The sequence below is a fragment of the Hemitrygon akajei genome, chromosome 7 (assembly GCF_048418815.1).
Source record: "Hemitrygon akajei chromosome 7, sHemAka1.3, whole genome shotgun sequence".
In the NCBI taxonomy this organism is placed as follows: Eukaryota; Metazoa; Chordata; class Chondrichthyes; order Myliobatiformes; family Dasyatidae; genus Hemitrygon; species Hemitrygon akajei.
This window is the reverse complement of record NC_133130.1, coordinates 180,869,139-180,890,161: the sequence shown is the minus strand read 5'-3', so window position 1 is coordinate 180,890,161 and position 21,023 is coordinate 180,869,139. Positions and strand designations below refer to the sequence as shown.

General features: G+C 53.2%; 2 protein-coding genes across 2 annotated transcripts in view; one reads left to right on the top strand and one right to left on the bottom strand.

The window, feature by feature from the left end:
* The first annotated feature begins 461 nt into the window (after positions 1 to 461).
* Positions 462 to 12,457, top strand: LOC140731242 (PR domain zinc finger protein 12-like). The gene is given in 6 exon segments (XM_073052778.1): positions 462 to 757; positions 2,116 to 2,306; positions 4,829 to 4,984; positions 6,806 to 6,920; positions 10,812 to 11,107; positions 11,109 to 12,457. Coding segments are annotated over 6 exon segments (1,065 nt in total). The 5' UTR covers positions 462 to 540; the 3' UTR covers positions 11,199 to 12,457.
* Positions 12,458 to 15,778: 3,321 nt separating this feature from the next.
* The window catches only part of LOC140731245 (hemicentin-1-like), a 379,087-nt gene continuing 373,842 nt past the window's right edge, over positions 15,779 to 21,023 (bottom strand). The window contains 2 exon segments of the mRNA XM_073052779.1: positions 15,779 to 17,189; positions 17,191 to 17,199. Of these exon segments, the coding sequence (XP_072908880.1) occupies positions 16,844 to 17,189; positions 17,191 to 17,199 (355 nt within the window). The 3' untranslated portion in view covers positions 15,779 to 16,843.

The window sequence follows — 21,023 nt, the reverse complement described above, 5'->3', positions numbered from 1 at the left end:
AAGAAGGTTTAATCTTATTGCGAACTCGTGCTTATAGTTTTGGAAACAGTTGGGCGCGGGCTCGCTGGGAGACAGCCGCTCATATTGAAGTCTAAATTGGCTCAGGTTGGGAAAGGCACGTGGTCGGTGCGGTCGGCGTTAACCCAACTTCAGGGAGAGGGTGAAGTCTCGGGGGGCGTGGAGGGGTGCCGTACATCGGCCGTGCGTGAGTTTAAAAAGGTTGGCGAGGTGCTGGGGCTGTAGCCTGCCGTCAACAGGTGCACAGAGTAAAGCCGATGGGACGGATCCAAGGCGCCCGCTCCCCTCCCTCTCCGCACAGGGTCCATCCTGTGAGCTGTCTCTCCTGAGACGTCAGAAGGTCATTAATAACCAATTAGGAAGTCATTCAGGCGGCTATAAAGAGGGCTGAGATTTTTTTGGGGGGCGACTAGCTGGTGATATTCTTCCCTCGGGTTCCCCTCCACAGCATCTCTCCTCCCCTGTCTCCTTCCCACTTCTGCAGCGTCCCACCGCCACTGGGGACCGCGTCTTACCCGGGCCATGGGTTCTGTCCTGCCGTCGGAAGCGCTGACTCTCAAAGCTGGGTTCAAGCCCCACGGTTTCTCGCTGGCGGAGATCATCACTTCGGACATCCTTCACAGCTTCTTGTACGGCCGCTGGAGGAACGTCCTGGGAGAGCAACTTTTCGAAGAGAAGAGCAGTTCCGGGCAGAAAACCGCCTTCACCGCTGAGGCGTTGGCACAGTCCTTCACTGGAGGTGAGTGAGATAAAAACCTGCGCCAGACTACCCGGACCGACATTACATCAACGGGCACGCACCGGGCACCGTCCTTGGCTTGTATTTCGAGAACTTTGATGGCAATATTTACAATAATTACATTTTAGCCATTACTCATTTTGCAAAACTGTATATTTCGATAATTTTCCTCCCAGCAAATTTCAAATTGCGCTTGGACGGATCCCTATAATAAAAACGAATCAACGCGGAATTGATTTCAAATGATGAACATCACACGCTGTGTAGGACATCGAGACGACCTTTGAAAGTTTGCACTTTAAGAATTCGGTCGAAAATAACATAGATTTTAAAAAAAGAAATCCGAAATAGAGGAAATCTAAATCTAAATCTAAATTCAGCGGGTGGGAAATGGTTAAAATATCATAGAAATCAGAGGGAAAGGACGCAGCAAAGTCGGTCGGCCCATCATGTCCGTACTAGCTCTGGGCAAGGGAGACCCGATTCTTCTCGCTAGCCCCAGCAGAACTGAGCAGAGGTGCTGTTATTTTGAAAGGAAATTCGATTCAAGTTTAGTACTGCGTCCCGTTAGTCATCGAGTACCGGAGTGAGGAGTCGGGATGGAAAGGCTTGTCTTGAACCCGGGGGTGAAGGGGCGATGGGCGACGAGCCAGCCAGGTTCACGGACGGTCGCCCGCTCCAGACCCCTCTCCCCTCGCTCTCTCGTTCAGAGCAATGGCCGGTTTTACCCACCTGTCCGTGATGTCGGGCCACATTCCGTGGGGATTAGTGTGTGAGGGTGGGTGGGGTAGGGGTTGATTAAGGATGGCTCCTGTTACAACTCCTCCGAAATTTGACCTGAGAGCTGAGAAACTCGTCCTGTTGACGGAGCCGCTTCTGAGAAGGAATGGGTTTCCTCCCAGGCCTCCACGTATACCGACTGGAGCACGGGTAGCCCCGGCCGCCGTCCCGCGCCTCCCTGACCTCAGCGCCCCGCAGATCGTTGAACTCAGAACCTTTTACCCGGCTCTACACCAGTCAAGAGTTCGGCCCAGTATTTAAAAGGAACTTGCGAACTTCGAGAAAAGTCACAGAATGTGAATTTCTAATCTAAACATTAAATCAATTTTCCATATCTCTATATTTATTTAAATTTTCAAAGTCAATGTCATACAAGTGTTTTCGCTCATTTTAATTTTAGCATTTATAATCTATAATTGAACAATCCCGGTTCAGCCAGTCATGATTATTTAGCCAATATCTATTATTTCGATCTCTCTCTCCCGGACTGTGCTGTTAAGAGAGAATTGTGCTCAGTGGGTCGCGGTGCCTCATTCTGTTCCTGAACTCTAACCCTCGCCCCTCTCTCCCCGGTTCAGAGGTTCAGAAGCTGTCGAGCCTGGTGCTTCCGTCTGAAGTGATCATTGCTCAGAGCTCGATCCCCGGGGAAGGGCTCGGCATCTTCTCCAAGACTTGGATTAAACCCGGTACCGAAATGGGACCGTTCACCGGCAGAATGATCTCCCCGGAACACGTGGATCTCTTCAAGAACAACAACCTGATGTGGGAGGTAAGCTTTCACTCGCTCACCTGGTCGAAGTGACACTGACTCGATCACCTGGTCGGACTGACTCGCTCACCTGGTCGGAGCGACACTGACTCGCTCACCTGGTCGGAGTGACACTGACTCGATCACCTGGTCGGACTGACTCGCTCACCTGGTCGAAGTGACACTGACTCGATGACCTGGTCGGACTGACTCGCTCACCTGGTCGGAGTGACACTGACTCGCTCACCTGGTCGGAGCGACACTGACTCATTCACCTGGTCGGAGCGACACTGACTCGCTCACCTGGTCGGAGTGACACTGACTCGATCACCTGGTCGGAGTGACACTGTCCCGATCACCTGGTCGGACTGACTCACTCACCTGGTCGGAGTGACTCTGACTCGCTCACCTGGTCGGAGCGACACTGACTCACTCACCTGGTCGGACTGACTCGCTCACCTGGTCGGAGTGACACTGACCCGCTCACCTGGTCGGACTGACTCGCTCACCTGGTCGGAGTGACACTGACCCGCTCACCTGGTCGGACTGACTCGCTCACCTGGTCGGAGCGACACTGACTCGCTCACCTGGTCGGAGCGACACTGACTCGCTCACCTGGTCGGAGCGACACTGACCCGCTCACCTGGTCGGAGCGACACTGACTCACTCACCTGGTCGGAGTGACACTGACTCACTCACCTGGTCGGAGCGACACTGACTCGCTCACCTGGTCGGAGCGACACTGACTCGCTCACCTGGTCGGACTGACTCGCTCACCTGGTCGGAGTGACACTGACCCGCTCACCTGGTCGGAGCGACACTGACTCATTCACCTGGTCGGAGCGACACTGACTCGCTCACCTGGTCGGAGCGACACTGACTCGCTCACCTGGTCGGAGTGACACTGACTCGCTCACCTGGTCGGAGCGACACTGACTCGCTCACCTGGTCGGACTGACTCGCTCACCTGGTCGGAGCGACACTGACTCGCTCACCTGGTCGGAGCGACACTGACTCGCTCACCTGGTCGGACTGACTCGCTCACCTGGTCGGACTGACTCTCTCACCTGGTCGGACTGACATTGACTCGCTCACCTGGTCGGACTGACTCGCTCACCTGGTCGGAGCGACACTGACTCGCTCACCTGGTCGGAGTGACACTGACTCTCTCACCTGGTCGGACTGACTCTCTCACCTGGTCGGAGTGACACTGACTCACTCACCTGGTCGGACTGACTCGCTCACCTGGTCGGAATGACACGGAAGTCCTCACCTGATGGGAGAGAGGGACTCCGAAGATCTCACCTGGTCGGAGTGACACAGACTCGCTTACCTGTTGGGAGGGACACAGACCCGTTCACCTGGTGGAAGGGACTCCGAATCTCTCATCTGATCGCTTCCTGCTCCTTTCGCTTGGCCTATCATATCACCATTTAATTCCTCAAACAGCTCTTTATCTTTCATTCCTTATCTGCCTCATTCTCTTCTTCCATTCACTCCCATCTCTCTCGCTGTCGATCCTCCCTTTGCGCTGTGCCCTTCTCGTGCTCCCGACTGTTTAAGCATAATCTTGCTTTCAATTTGTCTTGACATTTTTTATTTCTGTTTTATTGTTTTAAATACCAATCTTATGGAAACTAGATCTACACATGATACAAGTTTCCTAATCTTGCAATTCTTTTACGAATTTTTATTACTTTGGGTTTTTTTTTAAGTTGCGCGGTGAAATTCCTTTTTTACATGCCAGCTCTCTCTCCCTCACATTTTCTGGCATCAGGTGACTCCCTTCTAGGCCACAGATCTACATTCCAGGATGTCTCAGTGTGTCAGCTGCCCCTGGTAGACACTTCAATGCACCTTTAGGTGGGGGTGAGTTCCCAGTGGTTACTGGAGTGACATCTTCATGGATCCGTGACTTAGAGCGACTCGCAGGGTTTTGGTGTGAAATGCAACCGGAAAGCTCATTTGGAACATACCACTGACAAGAGGGGCCGAATAGTTCCGTTGCTGGTGTGAGATCGTTTGGCTTTCTTCTCTGGCAGCTTCCTTTGGAAACTGGCCGGTTGATCTAGAGTCTAGATTCTAGACTGTTTCACCTCGTTAGAGGAGCAACGGCGGTTCGTGTGGGGTTAGGTCCTTGGGAGAAGGGTGTGGGTAGCTTGCGGACGCTGGAGTGGGTGTGGGGCTGGTCTGGTGGGAGGTGGGAAAAATCTGTTGGGCACCAGCAGCAGATCCTGGAGCGGGTAGCCCCGCACCCTGAACACTCGGCGAATCTCCGCCTTCAGTATCACCACAGAACAGGCCCGAAGGCAAATGGTTTCGGGGGGCGGGCTCCTCAGAAGGCAGATAATCTCGCTGGAAAAGGTTAGACCACGTCTTGCCTGTAAGTAGGCCGTGAGCGAGGCTAAGCTTGCAGCTCGAAACTTCCTGGTTCAAAGTCCGGATCGCTGTCTCAACTATCAGTGCTCTGGGCCGAAATGCGTTTTCGGCAGTGTCCGTGTCGCGGGTCAGAGTTAATCTCTCCTTCGCCTTCCCTGGCCCAGGTTTTCAATGACGACGGCACGGTGCGATACTTCATTGACGCGAGTCAGGAAGACCACCGCAGCTGGATGACCTACATCAAATGCGCCAGGAACGAGCAAGAACAGAATCTGGAAGTGGTTCAGATCGGAAACAACATCTTCTACAAAGCCACCGAGGTGAGGAAGGTCCTGTCTGGGTCGGTTTGTGTCGGGGGATTATCGCAGCCCGGTCTTGCGTGGACCGGTCTGGTCCGTTCGGGAACGGAATTCAGTTTGCGTTGGGTCCAAGCCCCTGTCGCGGCCGCGCCGGGGTGGGGGGGGGGGCGCGGGGGCCATTTCGGGTTCCCGATGCCCTTCTGTTTGACCCTAGGGTCGCAGGTCGGGACTGAGGACCGCGAAGGGAATATTGTGATCAGGTTGAACCAGTGGAGATTAGAGAGTTGTTTTGTGCACCGACCGGCGTCGGCTGTTTAATGCCCACAGATGTGAAATAGCAACTTTAAATAACAAGTACCCACATCCCGCATCGGCACCATCACGCCGATGATCTACTCGATCCAGATCTGTGACCCTCAGTCCCAAAACAACCCCCTCCCCCTCCCACACCCCCGTGGCAGCTCCCGGTGCGGTACGGGACGGTTCGGATCCCTTTTGGATTCCCGGCCAAACACCTTCCTGCTATCAAAGATCTGTCGCACAAGATCGATCTTGAGGATATCACTAATCAGTGCAATTCGCTATATGGACCTCGCTTGTTATACCAGAAACACCCTTGCTCGTGTGTTTTCTGTCCGGGGCGAGATTTATTCTGCTGGTAATTTATTGCCTGTAACCTCTGGCGACGGTCAGCCCGCTGCCCGCGTGGGTTGTAAAAGGTCACTGGTTAAGCTAAATTAAGGAACCCGAGTGGCCGGGAGTCCATGAAATGAAGTCTGTGCTGAGTTACTGAATTCCGGCAGAACAGCCGACGTTTCAGAAAGGCGGGGACTTGAAATTCTGCAGAAGCTGGAAATTCTTAGTAACGCATGCAAAACGCTGGAGGAACTCAGCGGGAACCTTCAGCAAGACTCGTGTCCAAACGGAGTGTCTCTGTCCGACACGTCGGCTGTTCATTCCCCTCTATAAATGCCGCCCGACCTGCTGAGTTCCCCCAGAATTACCTGTGTGTCACAAGGGACTCTAATTGTATTCTTGCAACTCTTCCCTTTGTCCAAGGATTGTAACTCGTCTCAGTTCAAAAGCGTTCTTTTAAAACACATTATAGTCATAGAGCGCTTCAGCACAAAACCAGACCTCTCGGCCCATCTAGTCCCTGCCGAGCTGTTATTCTGCCGAGTTTCATCGACCCTCACCTGGACCATAGCCGCTCCCGTCCATGTACTTATCCAAATTTCTCTTAAATGTTGCAATCGAGCCCGCGTCCCCCAGTCAGGCTGGCGGCTTGATCACGCTCGCACCGCCCTCTCCGAGTGAAGAAGTTCCCCCTCGGGTTTGGGACGATGTTAAGCATTGACCATTTCACTTCGAGGGAGAATGGGTTATAAATCTCTGGCTGTGACCTTGAGTTTATTTCGGAATGACGCGACGAAAGTCTACTTTCTGGAGCGATTAAGTTTTTTTTTCTTCTTGTCTGAATTTATTCTCCCTTCAGCGCCCCCGGATTGGGGTGGGGTGGAGGAACCTTCACCTCACCCCGGAAGAACGCGGGTGACACATGGGTTATTCAGCACCCAAATCTTGTACGGCACTGGGCGCGAATCTATCAAAGCCGAGGCAGCAAAATGACCTTCAGTGTCTCACGGATTGATAAACATCAAATAAATGGAATATAAAAGAGAGACATTTATAGTGCCTACGCCGGGGGTTTAAATGTTTGCAGATGTGGATCAGATATACATAAAATATAATTTTGTATAGCAGCCCTTAAACACCATATTACCATTATAGCTACTGAGATTAAAACAAAGCCTTTTTTTCTCCTTTTCTATTTCCCTCAAGACAATCCCTCCGGACCAGGAGCTGTTGGTGTGGTACGGGAACACACAGAACACGTTCCTCGGCATCCCAGGGGTCCCAGGGATGGAGGAAGAACACAGGAAAAAGAACAAAGATGGTAATTATTTTATTGATTGTACATCGCAGAACTGGATTCCTAGCTCAACAACCTACTTATTTAACACTAGCCTAATCACAACTTACAATAACCAGTTAACCTACTAACTGGTCTTTGGGCTGTGGGAGGAAACCGAGGCATCCACGCGGTCACGGGGAGAACGCACAAACTCCTTAAAGAGGGCGCCGGGATCGAACTCCGGAACGCCCCGAGCCGCAACAGCGTCGAGCTATGCGGCGCCTTCATCATTGTAAATATTAGTGGAATAAGATGGAGGCTGGTGATTCGCTAATGGTGGAGGGCGATTGTAAAAGAACAGGGCTCCACTTAATATTGAATGTATCTAAAAGCATTACCTTTGGGTGAGAGTGAGCTCCATTTTAATGATTTAATGGATTTATTGCCCGAAGAGTGTACTACAACAATTGGCATCACTGATGCAGCTTAACCTTCATTACTCGCCCCAGATCAAAGACCAGCGCTCAGCAGTCAACAGGGAAGAGACGGTGGGTGATGAAAATTCTGGTTCCGAGTTATAAGACCATAAGACAATAGGAACAGAAGGAGGCCATTCGGCCTCTCGAGTCTACTACGCCATCCCATCATTTATTAACCTTTCAATTCCGTTCTCCTGTCTTCTCCTCGTGACTTTTGACGCCTTGACTAATCAAGGACCTATCAACCTCCGTTTTAAATATACCAAATGAACCAGCCTCCGCTGCCGTCCGTGGCAGCGAGTTCTACAGATTCACCGCCTTCCTCCTCATCTCTGTTCTAAAAGGACGTCCTTCTACTCGGAGGCTGTCTCATACTTCCTCTGGTACGAGACACCCCCTCAACTACAGGAAACACCCTCTCCACATCCGCTTTACCTGCCTATCACGAATCGGCAGGTTCAGAGATACCTGTTGAGAGGTTGGGGAGGAGCGCGTTTCAGGGATGGGAACGGAATTGTCAATGAATTTCAACCTTGTCCAAATCTAGAACATATTTATTAACTCCTTCTTGATTGCATACGCCTGTAATGTTTGGTGTTAGCGCCTGCTCCAACGCAATTGAACAGTTTACTTATATATGAGGGTAAAAAATCGAGATATTCTCTCTGGCTACGGATCAGCGGGCACCGATACTGCCCAATATCCTCGGATTTCGTTACCCTTAAAGTGGCTAATTAGTAGATTAACTCAGTAACCTCCAACACTTAGAATTTATGCCATCGAAAACCTTATTCACATTTAAAATCTTTCGCAACATCAAAGGGCAAATCTCGTTTTGTATCACAACCACTCTACTTAAAACCAAGCGCCCATTCTAGAAACGAAAATACCGTTTCAGCATTGCAGCTGGCATCACTAAGTAGGCCAGTGTGTTATAACATTGGAGGTAAACGGCCTCTCCTGTCTCGATCGGTTATCATGTGGTCCTTACACGTTGTATGATGGGCGGTTCGGTTGTTATTACCTTTTCCCTTAGTCTAGGTCTGGGGGGTGCGGGTGGGGGTCAGTGGACTAATATTGTCCTTTTATACTGGGGGCTGCTGTAGGTAGAGTCGCTCACATTCAAAGACTCTACAACTCGTTCAGTATTGTACGTTGGTTGTTTGTCGGTCTTTGCTTACGGAGAGTTTGTATTTCTTGTGAATGCCTGCAAGGAAATTAGTCTCGCGGTAGAGTGCATGGTGACGTGTGATAACAGATTTACTTTGACGTTAACACATGGCCCGTCACGTTCTGGTAGGAATGGGTCCATCTATGTGCGGCTTGATTGGTTATCACAGCGTCTTCACTCAGGTTAGATGTGGATGACGGGATTATTACACAATTGGTCAGTTTGGCTCAAGTACGGATGTTGACTCATTCTTTCGCACTCTCAGGCTGGCTAGTCCGATAGGCCAGCTGTTTGGCCAATGGCCTCTCACTTCGGGACAAATTGCCCAATCAATGTGCTCTGGTGACCAGAGGGCGATCACCGACCTTTGGTCGGCTGGCCATGGATTATTATACCGGCCAGCACTGATATATTAACCCAATCTGAAATGCGGATATAAATGGTTTCTTTCTCTGTTTAGGGGGCATTTATGACACTCTTAGATGGGCAGACGGATGATTGGAAAATAGAAGGTTGTGTAAGAAGGAAGGGTTAGATTGACTTAGAGTAGGTTAAAGGATTGGCACAACGTCATGGGCCGAAGGGCCTAAACTCTGCTGTACTGCTCCATTGCGGCGGAGTAGATGCAGATGAAGTCTTCTCGTTCCAGTGGGCTGCTAACTGAGAGGTCCCCGCGGATCTTCAGATGGAAGAAATGCAACATCGAGCAGGAAAGGCCCACTTGCGGTTGGTGCAACGTCAACACCAATGCGGAGACCCGTGCGGTGCGTTGCTCTGCATAACGGAAAGGCAGCGTGATACACAGCTATAAGCATCTAGCCTCTTATATACCGGGATGCTAAAGGGTTGCAATTCTGCGCTTAGAGTCTGATCTGGGGCATAACTTTGAGTTTGGAGGAAAATGTTGAGGGGATGTCAGAGATAGGGTTTTTTTTTACACAGAGTGGTAGGTGAGTGAAACGTGCGGCCAAGGGAGGTGGTAGAGACAGATACGTTAGGAACATTTAAAAGACTTTTCGACAGGCTCCTGGAAACGGGAAAAATGGAGGGCTACGTGGCGGGGAAGGGTTAGATTGATGATGTAGTAGGTTAAAAGGTGGGCACATCGTCGTCGGCCGAAAGGCCTGAATTGTGTTACAGTGTTTCTGAGTTCCGCTCGTTAGCGAAGCGCTAACGTCTCTGCTTTCTGGCTCTTAACGTGAACGGATTCCTGCCAATGAATTGTTAACTCTAATTCTTCGCTGAGATATGGGCATCAAAGCCAACGTTTATTGTCCATCCAGTCTCTGAGAGGTAAACTGTTTCCTTGAAGGACATCTCACGCCACTGTCGGGAGGATTTCCTGGGTTTCGACCTGGTGGATCTGTCCCGGTCAAGAGTGCGTGGGACTGGGAGGTGGTGGTGGTTCCTCCAGGCGAAACAGACACAGGGTTGGGGGGTGTTATTAAGTACCTCTGTCCCTGAGCGAGGAGTAGTGACTCTGGAAGTTAGAGGTTGTCCTAGGATGGGTTTAAGAGTAAATCCCAAAATCAAAGGAAGTTGCTTCTCTTTCCCAGCACCACCTGCTTGCGAGGCAATGGATGTGACCACAATCTCACGGCACCCATCAATTATCCATTGGATCAGCGTGCGCTGTACCGCATGTCGCTTCCCTCACCGATTCCTTGAGCTTAAAAAAAAGAATGTTTGTTCTGGGTTTCAGACAGAAATATTTTAACCAAAAAAAAAACCCCGGAAACATTCAGCAGGCCAGGCAACATCTTCAAAGTTCAAAAGTGAATTTATTGTCAAAGTAACATGTCACCATCTACAACCTTGACGTTCTTCTGTGGGGGAGAAAAACCTTTGGTCGGAGCTGGGGAGTGGGAGGGGGAGGGAGGATGTGGAGAACAAGGGGGTGTCTGTAATAGTCTCTCTACGTTCAAACATTTTATATTGAAACACTCGATATACCGTTAATCTCCACCCGACCAGAACATTTGGAGACTCCAGTAAAGGTCAACTGGAGTTTCGACAGCGCTGAGATCTCCCCAAAGATTTTAACTCTCCGAAGGAATTACTTTCACCATTGGGTAGTGTATCTGTGGATGTCAAGTCATTGGACACAGGGCATCAGATATTACAGGAAGAAAGCAGGGAATGGGGTAATAAATCAGTAATGATGGAATGGCCCAATTTTGCTCCTAAATCTTTTGGTCCTCCACCCACCCCCAGAACTGGGCGCATATCTGCAAAGCAACGGGAGGGTCCAACTAACCACATTCTTCTCCCTTTTCTCTGCAGACGACCAGAGTGCGGGGGACGGTTCCGGCGGGAGCAACGTGGGGCGGATGAGGTGCGTGATCTGCTACCGAGGCTTCAACTCCCGCAGCAACCTCCGCTCCCACATGCGCATCCACACCCTGGACAAGCCCTTCATCTGTCGCTTCTGCAACCGCCGTTTCAGCCAATCCTCTACCCTGAGGAACCACGTCCGCCTGCACACGGGCGAGCGCCCCTACAAGTGCCAGGTGTGTCAGAGCGCCTACTCGCAGCTGGCCGGACTCCGAGCTCACCAGAAGAGCGCCAGGCACCGACCTTCCCCCCGGTTCCCTGCAGCCGCACTCGCCGCCCCTGGCGGGGCCGCACTCGGCCCCTCTGACACACCGCATCCCCACCATGGTGTTGTGACTCCAGCCGCCTCTGATCATGTGAACGAAAACTAAACAATAACTTCAGTAGAAGGTGGATTCTGATTGGCATCCGGACGGGTAGCGAGAAAGCACCGACGATGAAAACAGACCCGACGCATCAAAGGGGTCCTCGTCTCCCTTTACTTTTTGGTAAATGAAGGTTCCGGGGACCGTTCAGCCTCTCCCCCCTGCATCCCGTGTAGTCCCTGCTTCGCTAACATCGGGGGGTTGGGGGGGGGCGGAGAAGGTCACAGCGGGAAATATAAACTAAGTAGTTGGCCAGGAAGCCCAGCAATGCTCCGGACAGAGCTCAGGGCGGACTGTAACTCTACCCGCCCCCAGTCCAACAGGAACAGGCTGGAAACCCAATGGGTCTTCTGGCTCCCTGGCAGATTTATCTTCCCTCAGCATCTCGTGTCCGACGTGAGGCTCCCACCACTCACTGGAGTAATCTGTTGCCGCTGGCAAAATCCCACGTTGTCTCTCGCTCCCCAATGTACATATTAAAAAAGGCCCTCTCATACCAATCTAACACCATTTTCTGCCACCCTTTCGGAACCAACGCGCCTGCAAACGAATTACTGCAATCAGTTCCATTTCCCCCCACAAACGCGTTTTCCTCGCGTAGCCCAGCATCAGACTGATTGTTGGTTCAGTTTGCAGGGATTCATGGACATTCGCCACCGCCCAGGGTCGGGTGTGGGAAATTGGGGTTCATTTCCCTCGCTTTGGTTGATCAAAGGTCAAAGCCAGTCATCATACCGGCAGCTACTTACACAATCCAGGCCAGCAAATCCACAAGAAACACCGTGTTCTGACCAACTCACTCTGTTTCCCTAAGGTAGCACTAATAGTTTTTCTACAAGAATCAAACGGCACCGCAAAGTCCAGTCAGTCCATTGAACTTTTAAAAAAAGATAGTTGATTTTGGCATGAAATCCCCAAATAGGATAAATGACCGTTTCAATAAAAAATTCTCATAATTAAATCCTGTGAACGTCCTCTCCCTCCCCCCCCCCCCCCACACACACACACACATAGTGGAACTTACTGCAATGTGTTTACAAAGTTTCAGTCAAGATGAATATCAGCTGAAACGGAATTATTTTTTTTAAAAAAGGATCAAGGTCTTACTGCTTTTAGAGCAACACTGCAATTAAGATCTGGGTTCCATGATTTATTATTAAATTCCCAGTTGGGTCGCTGGACTTCGGTTAGCGTGCTGTTCCCGTTCCCAACTCACCTGTACGTTGGTATTAAACGTTTTCTGGTGTTGGCTGCCCCCTGGTGTCAGCACTGATTTATGCAGCACCAGCCCTTGTAAACTGTTCTAAACACGTGAAGTGAGCCGGTTTATATTATTAATTATGAAAAAATACATTGTTCGTAGTGACTGTGTGCAGCTTCCAAAAGAGAATTAAAATATTTGTCACTTTAATTTGTACATATTTAAACAAGAGATTTGCCTGACATATCATCGCATTTGTAATTATATATATTGTAAATGTTTACTGTAAGCAAATGTATAAATAAATCTGTACTTTTTCATGTGTTCCTAAATAAACTGTACCTTATTTCTGAAACACTTTGATAGGAAATATTGAAATTTATTTCCTAAAACATCAGCTTGTCACACTCTGGAAGTTTCTGCCAGTGAAGTGACCCATGAGCGGGGGCAAGGAGGTATTCGAGTGGAGTACGAGATGTTCTCTTGCTTGTGAAGCAGCAGGCTAAAAACTGGTAAATACTGGGTACAGATGATCTTGGTGTGTGATTTAAACACGGAACACGAGCTTGCAGATCCGGCGAGCAACTTTAGAAACCCAATCAGGCTTTATTGCTAAGAGGTCAAAGTACATATTGGAACTGGCAGCGGGAGCTTCCCGTTGTGTGCGTAACGACAGACTCCCCTGCCTTGGAACTGCTGCAAACCAGGCTGAATCGAAGAGTGTTTATAACGAGAGAGAGGTTGATACTCAAGGGATTTTACAGTGACCTGGGGGGGCGGTCCGGCAAGACAAATGGTGAGGACTAGCTGATGGCTCTAAACTGAAGAGGTTACAGCTCTCTGCTTTGGGGCACCAAGTACACTCATGGCGAGGAGGGTAGATTTAGCACGTGAAAGGGAACCGATGTTCAGGGTAGCGTCGTGTTGCGCTTGACAGCCCCAGTGACCCCGGTTCGATTCCCATCGCTGTCTGTGAAGAGTTCGTACGTTCTCATGTGAGCGCAAAGGTTTCCTCCGAGCGCTGCAGTTCCCTCCCACATTCCAAGGAACTACAGGGTCAGTGAGTTGTGGGCGCTAGGAGAGCTGAAGCTTTGCTAACTCGTGAGCGTCCTCGGACTGTGCTGGTTGTTGACCCAAAGTGGCGCGCCCCACCCCACCCTGTGTCACAAATGGTACTAATCTTTCAATCTCCTCATTTGTAGCAAATTCACCCATCACATAGTCTACCCTCACCTTCCCACCTAGCAGTACAGCCAGTAATTGACACGATCTTGTATTACGGGCTGTCACATGAAGGGCCAAGACCCCAGTCAGATTTCAGCCATTTGAGTGAGGTGACCAGGTCTGCGGCGAGCAGATCAGCTCCAGGATTCCCTCCGCAAACCCTGACTCCATTCCGACCCCCTTCAGGAAGCGTCACAGCCCCTATTTCTTTAAGCAAGTTTTTGTCCTTGTTATCCTGATGGGTTAGCGCCTGGCTTTCTCTCCTACCCCCTGTGAGATGTTTTGGGACACGTGAACTATGTGTTAATCTGCAAAGACTGCCCAGAAAAGACAGAGTTAGTCTGAAAACACACCTCAGGATGATATTTTAAATTGTAATATCAAATTCAGTGGAACATTTCAAAAGGAAACTTAAATAAGTGCCAGGGAAACATTTAATGATTTGGGGACATTTTTGCAAATTTGAAGGACTAGTATTGGCACTCTGTCATCCTCTGAACCATCCGATCTCCACTCTACAGCGCCAGTGGTTGGGTTTCAATTTCCAGCAGGCTCTGAAAGGAGTCTGTACGTTTTGCCCGTGACCGTGTGGGTTTCCTCTGGCTGTTTAGCTCTGCTCCCACATTCCAAAGACAAGTGGCAAGTTGTGGGCCCGCTATGGAAGCATGGTGACTGACACTTGTGGGCCGCCCTTGGAATATCCTCGCCTTGCTGGTTGTTGACACAAGCGAGGGATTTTGCTGTGCGCGTGACAAAGAAAGCTCATCTCCAATCTTAATCGTGGGCCTGGCGGGAGGAGATCGTGGGTCTGGTGGGAGGAGATCGTGGGTCTGGTGGGAGGAGATTGTGGGCCTGGTGGGAGGAGATCGTGGGTCTAGCAAGAGGAGATCGTGGGTCTGGTGGGAGGAGATTGTGGGTCTGGAGGGAGGAGATTGTGGGTCTGGTGGGAGGAGATCGTGGGTCTGGTGGGAGGAGATCGTGGGCCTGGTGGGAGGAGATCGTGGGTCTGGTGGGAGGAGATCGTGGGCCTGGCAGGAGGAGATCGTGGGTCTGGAGGGAGGAGATCGTGGGCCTAGCAGGAGGAGATCGTGGGTCTGGAGGGAGGAGATCGTGGGTCTGGAGGGAGGAGATTGTGGGTCTGGAGGGAGGAGATTGTGGGTCTGGTGGGAGGAGTTCGTGGGTCTGGTGGGAGGAGATTGTGGGTCTGGTGGGAGGAGATTGTGGGTCTGGAGGGAGGAGATTGTGGGTCTGGTGGGAGGAGATCGTGGGTCTGGTGGGAGGAGATCGTGGGCCTGGCGGGAGGAGATTGTGGGTCTAGCAAGAGGAGATCGTGGGTCTGGTGGGAGGAGATCGTGGGTCTGGTGGGAGGAGATCGTGGGCCTAGCAGGAGGAGATCGTGGGTCTGGAGGGAGGAGATCGTGGGCCTAGCAGGAGGAGATCGTGGGTCTGGAGGGAGGAGATCGTGGGCCTAGCAGGAGGAGATCGTGGGTCTGGTGGGAGGAGATCGTGGGCCTGGCAGGAGGAGATCGTGGGTCTGGAGGGAGGAGATCGTGGGTCTGGAGGGAGGAGATTGTGGGTCTAGCAAGAGGAGATCGTGGGTCTGGAGGCAGGAGATCGTGGGTCTGGAGGCAGGAGATCGTGGGCCTAGCAGGAGGAGATCGTGGGTCTGGAGGGAGGAGATTGTGGGTCTGGTGGGAGGAGATCGTGGGTCTGGAGGGAGGAGATCGTGGGCCTAGCAGGAGGAGATCGTGGGTCTGGTGGGAGGAGATCGTGGGCCTGGCAGGAGGAGATAGTGGGTCTGGAGGGAGGAGATCGTGGGTCTGGTGGGAGGAGATCGTGGGTCTGGAGGGAGGAGATCATGGGCTTAGCAGGAGGAGATCGTGGGTCTGGTGGGAGGAGATCGTGGGCCTGGCAGGAGGAGATCGTGGGTCTGGAGGGAGGAGATCGTGGGTCTGGTGGGAGGAGATCGTGGGTCTGGAGGGAGGAGATCGTGGGTCTGGTGGGAGGAGATCGTGGGTCTGGAGGGAGGAGATTGTGGGTCTGGAGGGAGGAGATCGTGGGTCTGGAGGGAGGAGATTGTGGGTCTGGAGGGAGGAGGGCTGCTCACACACAGTTTTCTCAGTGTGGATCAGTGGTGGGACTGCAAATTACAGAATACGTACCAGAAATGTTCTGGTGAAGTTCTGGATCCTCCAAAACTTCCATAAAGCAATTGAACCCATTAGTTCCTTTCCCAAAGTGGAAGAGATGAGGTATGCAGAGAGAACTAGGCTGAGCAGTGGCTTGGCACAGACTAGATGGGCTGAAGGACCTATTTTTGTACCATAGTGGTTTTTGACTAGTATTCTGCCTTTCTTTTAAACTTCTAAAATATCAGCCTAACCCCTCCCTCCCACATATGCCTCCTTTTATCTATCATCCATGTACCTAAGGTTCTCTTAAATGTCCCTGATGTGTCAGCCTCTACCACCACCCCTATCAGTGCTTTTCATGCACACCACCCTCTGTGTAAAGAACTTACCTCTGATATCCGCCCAGTACTTTCTACCAATCACCTGAAAATTAAGCCCCCTCTTGTTAGCCATTTCCACCCTGGCTGTCTGGGAGAATCTGTGACCGTGTGTGTTTCCTCTGGGTGCTCTGATTGTCCCCTACGTTATAGTCACATGAGTTCGTGCGTTGTGGGCTGGCCGTGTCTGCTTCAGAAACACGGCGACACTTGTGGGCTGCCCTGCACAATCCACGCTGATTTGATTTGATGCAAAACGATGGATCGCACTCTACGCATCAACGGTCTCGATGTGCATGTGCAATTAAAACTCATCATTAATCTTCTCCAAGAAAACGGAGCACCCGGTGGGAACGCAGGCGGTCACAGGGAGAACGTGCAAACTCCTTACAGTCAGCAGCGGGAACTCAACCCTGATCTTCTAGCTACCGCTCTACAGTATTGTTCTGCTATGTTACTGTTTCACCCCACAGTGGAAGGCAAAATGGCAAAGCTCTGGGAGTCTGCGACGAACTCGCAGATCAAGAAAAGCTCGGAACACCGTTAAATCTCTGCTGTGAGGGGAAACCAGGCACTTTCGAACTAAAAAATAAAACCATTAATCGAGTCTCTTTTTCCAGAAGGTAGGCGAGGACAGCTTGACTTCTAAACAGGCTTCTTGCCTCAGTGTAGGTGGCTGCCCTCAGTAAGGGTAGGGAGAGACGGCGATGAAGATGATGAAGATACTCTGATGCTTGGTGGCCCCGAGCTCGCTGTAGGTGGTGGCTCGCACCTTCAGCCTGAACACGCCAGGCTGCACCAGCCGGCGCAGCGTCTGCACGATCCCGCGGCCACCCTCCGTGCGGATGGAGAAGGGGCTGCCCGGCTCCAGCTCGATGGCGGTGAAGTTGGCCCGGCTCTGCAGGACACCGCGGTCCGAGAATGCCGTGAGACGGACCACGTCGTGCTGGGCGGGGATCCCGCTGGGGAGTGTCAGCAGCTTGTACTGGAGGACCAGGGGCCCCGTTGCACAGTTCAGGATGCAGCGCGAAACAGGTCCTGGGTAGGGTGGAGGGGAGAGGGGTAAGCGTGTAGCACATGGACACCTCACCCCCCCCTCTACAGACCACTCTCCACACACCCCATCACTGACCATCTTTCCCACTCACTCCCCCTCACTCACCACTCTCCCACACACTCCCCATCACTCACCACTCTCCCACACCCCATCACTGACCACTCCCCCTCACTGACCACTCACCCACCCTCTCACTCTCCCCCCTCACTGACCACTCTCCCACTCACTCCCCATCACTGACCACTCTCCCACACACTCAATCCCCCTCTACTGACCACACTCCCACACACTCACCCTCACTGACCACTCTCCCACTCACTCCCCATCACTGACCACTCTCCCACACTCTCCCGTCACTGACCACTCTCCCACACACTCCCCCCTCACTGACCACTCCCCCTCACTGACCACTCTCCCACACACTCCCCGTCACTGACCACTCTCCACAACTACACCCCCTCACTGACCACTCTCCCACACTCTCCCCCTCTCTCTCCACTACTCACCACACGCCCATCACTGACCTCTCCCCCCACACTCCCCCTCACTGACCACTCCACCCCCACACACTCACCCCTCACTGACCACTCTCCCACACTCTCCCCATCACTGACCACTCTCCCACTCTCTCCCCATCACTGACCTCTCCTCCTCCCACACCCCATCACTGACCACTCTCCCACACCCCCCTCACTGACCACTCTCCCCACAACACTCCCCCTCACTGACCTCTCTCCCACACACTCCCCATCACTGACTCACTCTCCCACTCACTCACTCCCCATCTCTGACCTCTCTCCCACACCCCATCACTGTCCACTCTCCCTACACCCCCTCACTGACCTCTCTCCCACACCCCATCACTTCCACTCTCCCACACACCCCCCTCACACACCACTCTCCCCACACCCCATCACTGACCCACTCACCCTCACCCACCTCACTGCACTCCTCTCCCACACCCCCTCACTGACCACTCACCCACTACACTCCCTCCCCTCACTCACACCACTCTCCCACACACTCCCCCTCACTCCACCACTCTCCCACACACTCCCCCTCACTGACCACTCTCCCACACACTCCCCATCACTGACCACTCCCCCTCTACTCACAACTCTCCCACACACTCCCCCTCCACTGACCACTCTCCCACTCACTCACCCCTCACTGACCACTCTCCCACACACTCCTCGTCACTCACCACTCTCCCACCCTCTCCCCCTCACTGACCACTCTCCCCACAACTCTCCTCACTCACCACTCTCCCACACCCCATCACTGACCTCTCCCCTACACACTCCACCTCACTGACCACTCTCCTCCACACCCCATCACTGACCACTCTCCCACAACACTCCCCCTCTCTGACCACTCTCCCTCACACCCCTCACTGACCACTCTCCCACACACTCCCCCTCACTGACCACTCTCCCACACACTCCCCCTCACTAACCACTCTCCCACACACTCCCCCTCACTAACCACTCTCCCACTCACTTCCCCCTCTCTGACCACTCTCCCACACACTCCTCGTCACTGACCACTCTCCCACACACTCCTCCTCACTCTCCACTCTCCCACCCACTCCCCCTCACTGACCACTCTCCCACACACTCCCCCTCACTCACCACTCTACCACCACACTCCCCCTCACTGACCACTCCCCACACACTCCCCCTCACTCACCACTCTCCCACACTCCCCCTCACTGACCACTCTCCCACACACTCCCCATCACTGACCACTCTCCCACTCACTTCCCATCACTGACCACTCTCCCCACACACTCCCCCTCACTGACCACTCACCCACACCCCTCACTGACCACTCTCCCACACACTCCCCCTCACTCACCACTCTCCCACACACTCCCCCTCTCTGACCACTCCTCCCACACCCCCACACTGACCACTCTCCCACACACTCCCCATCACTCACCACTCTCCCACACCCCATCACTGACCACTCCCCCTCACTGACCACTCTCCCACTCACTCCCCGTCACTGACCACTCTCCCACACCCCCATCACTGACCACTCTCCCACACCCCATCACTGAACACTCCCCCTCACTGACCACTCTCCCACTCACTCCCCCTCACTGACCACTCTCCCACTCACTACCCCGTCACTGACCACTCTCCCACACACCCCCTCACTGACCACTCTCCCACACACTCCCCCTCACTGTCCACTCTCCCACTCACTCCCCACACTGACCACCTCTCCCACACACTCCCCCTCTCTGACCACTCCCCCTCACTGACCACTCTCCCACACACTCCCCCTCACTCACCACTCACCCACCACCCACATCCCCCTCACTGACCACTCTCCCACACTCCCCCTCACTCACCACTCTCCCACACTCCCCTCACTGACCACTCTCCCACACACTCCCCCTCACTGACCACTCCCCCTCACTGACCACTCTCCCACACACTCCCCCTCACTCACCACTCTCCCACCCACTCCCCCTCACTGACCACACTCCCACACTCCCCCTCACTCACCACTCTCCCACACTACCCCCCTCACTGACCACTCTCCCACACACACTCCCCCGTCACTGACCACTCTCCCACACCCCCTCACTGACCACTCTCCCACACACTCCCCCTCACTGACCACTCTCCCACCCCTCACTGACCACTCCCCCTCACTGACCACTCTCCCACACCCCATCACTGACCACTCCCCCTCACTGACCACTCTCCCACACACTCCCCATCACTGACCACTCCCCCTCACTGACCACCCTCCCACACACTCTCCGTCACTGACCACTCTCCCACACACTCCCCGTCACTGACCACTCACCCACACACTCCCCCTCACTGACCACTCTCCCACTCACTCCCCACTCTCCCACACACTCCCCCTCACTGACCACTCTCCCACACACTCCTCCTCACTGACCACTCTCCCACACACTCCCCCTCACTCACCACTCTCCCACACACTCCCCATCACTGACCACTCTCCCACTCACTCCCCATCACTGACCACTCTCCCACACCCCCTCACTGACCACTCTCCCACACACACCCCCTCACTGACCACTCTCCCACACCCTCCCTGTCACTGACCACTCTCCCACACACTCCCCCTCACTGACCACTCTCCCACTCACTCCCCCTCACTGACCACTCTCCCACACACTCCCCCTCACTGACCACTCTCCCACACCCCATCACTGACCACTCCCCCTCACTGACCACTCTCCCACACCCCATCACTGACCACTCCCCCTCACTGACCACTCTCCCACACCCCATCACTGACCACTCCCCCTCACTGACCGCTCTCCCCACACACTCCCCCTCACTGACCACTCTCCCACCCACTCCCCCTCACTGACCACTCTCCCACACCCCATCACTGACCACTCTCCCACTCCCCATCACAGACCACTCCCCATCACTGACCACTCTCCCACACCCCCCTCACTGACCACTCTCCCACACACTCCCCCTCACTCACCACTCTCCCACACACTCCCCCTCACTGACCACTCTCCCACTCACTCCCCCTCACTGACCACTCTCCCACACACTCCCCCTCACTGACCACTCTCCCACACCCCCTCACTGACCACTCTCCCACACCCCATCACTGACCACTCTCCCACACCCTCCCCCTCACTCACCACTCTCCCACACACTCCCCCTCACTGACCACTCTCCCACTCACTCCCCCTCACTGACCACTCTCCCACACACTCCCCATCACTGACCACTCTCCCACACCCCCTCACTGACCACTCTCCCACACACTCCCCCTCACTCACCACTCTCCCACA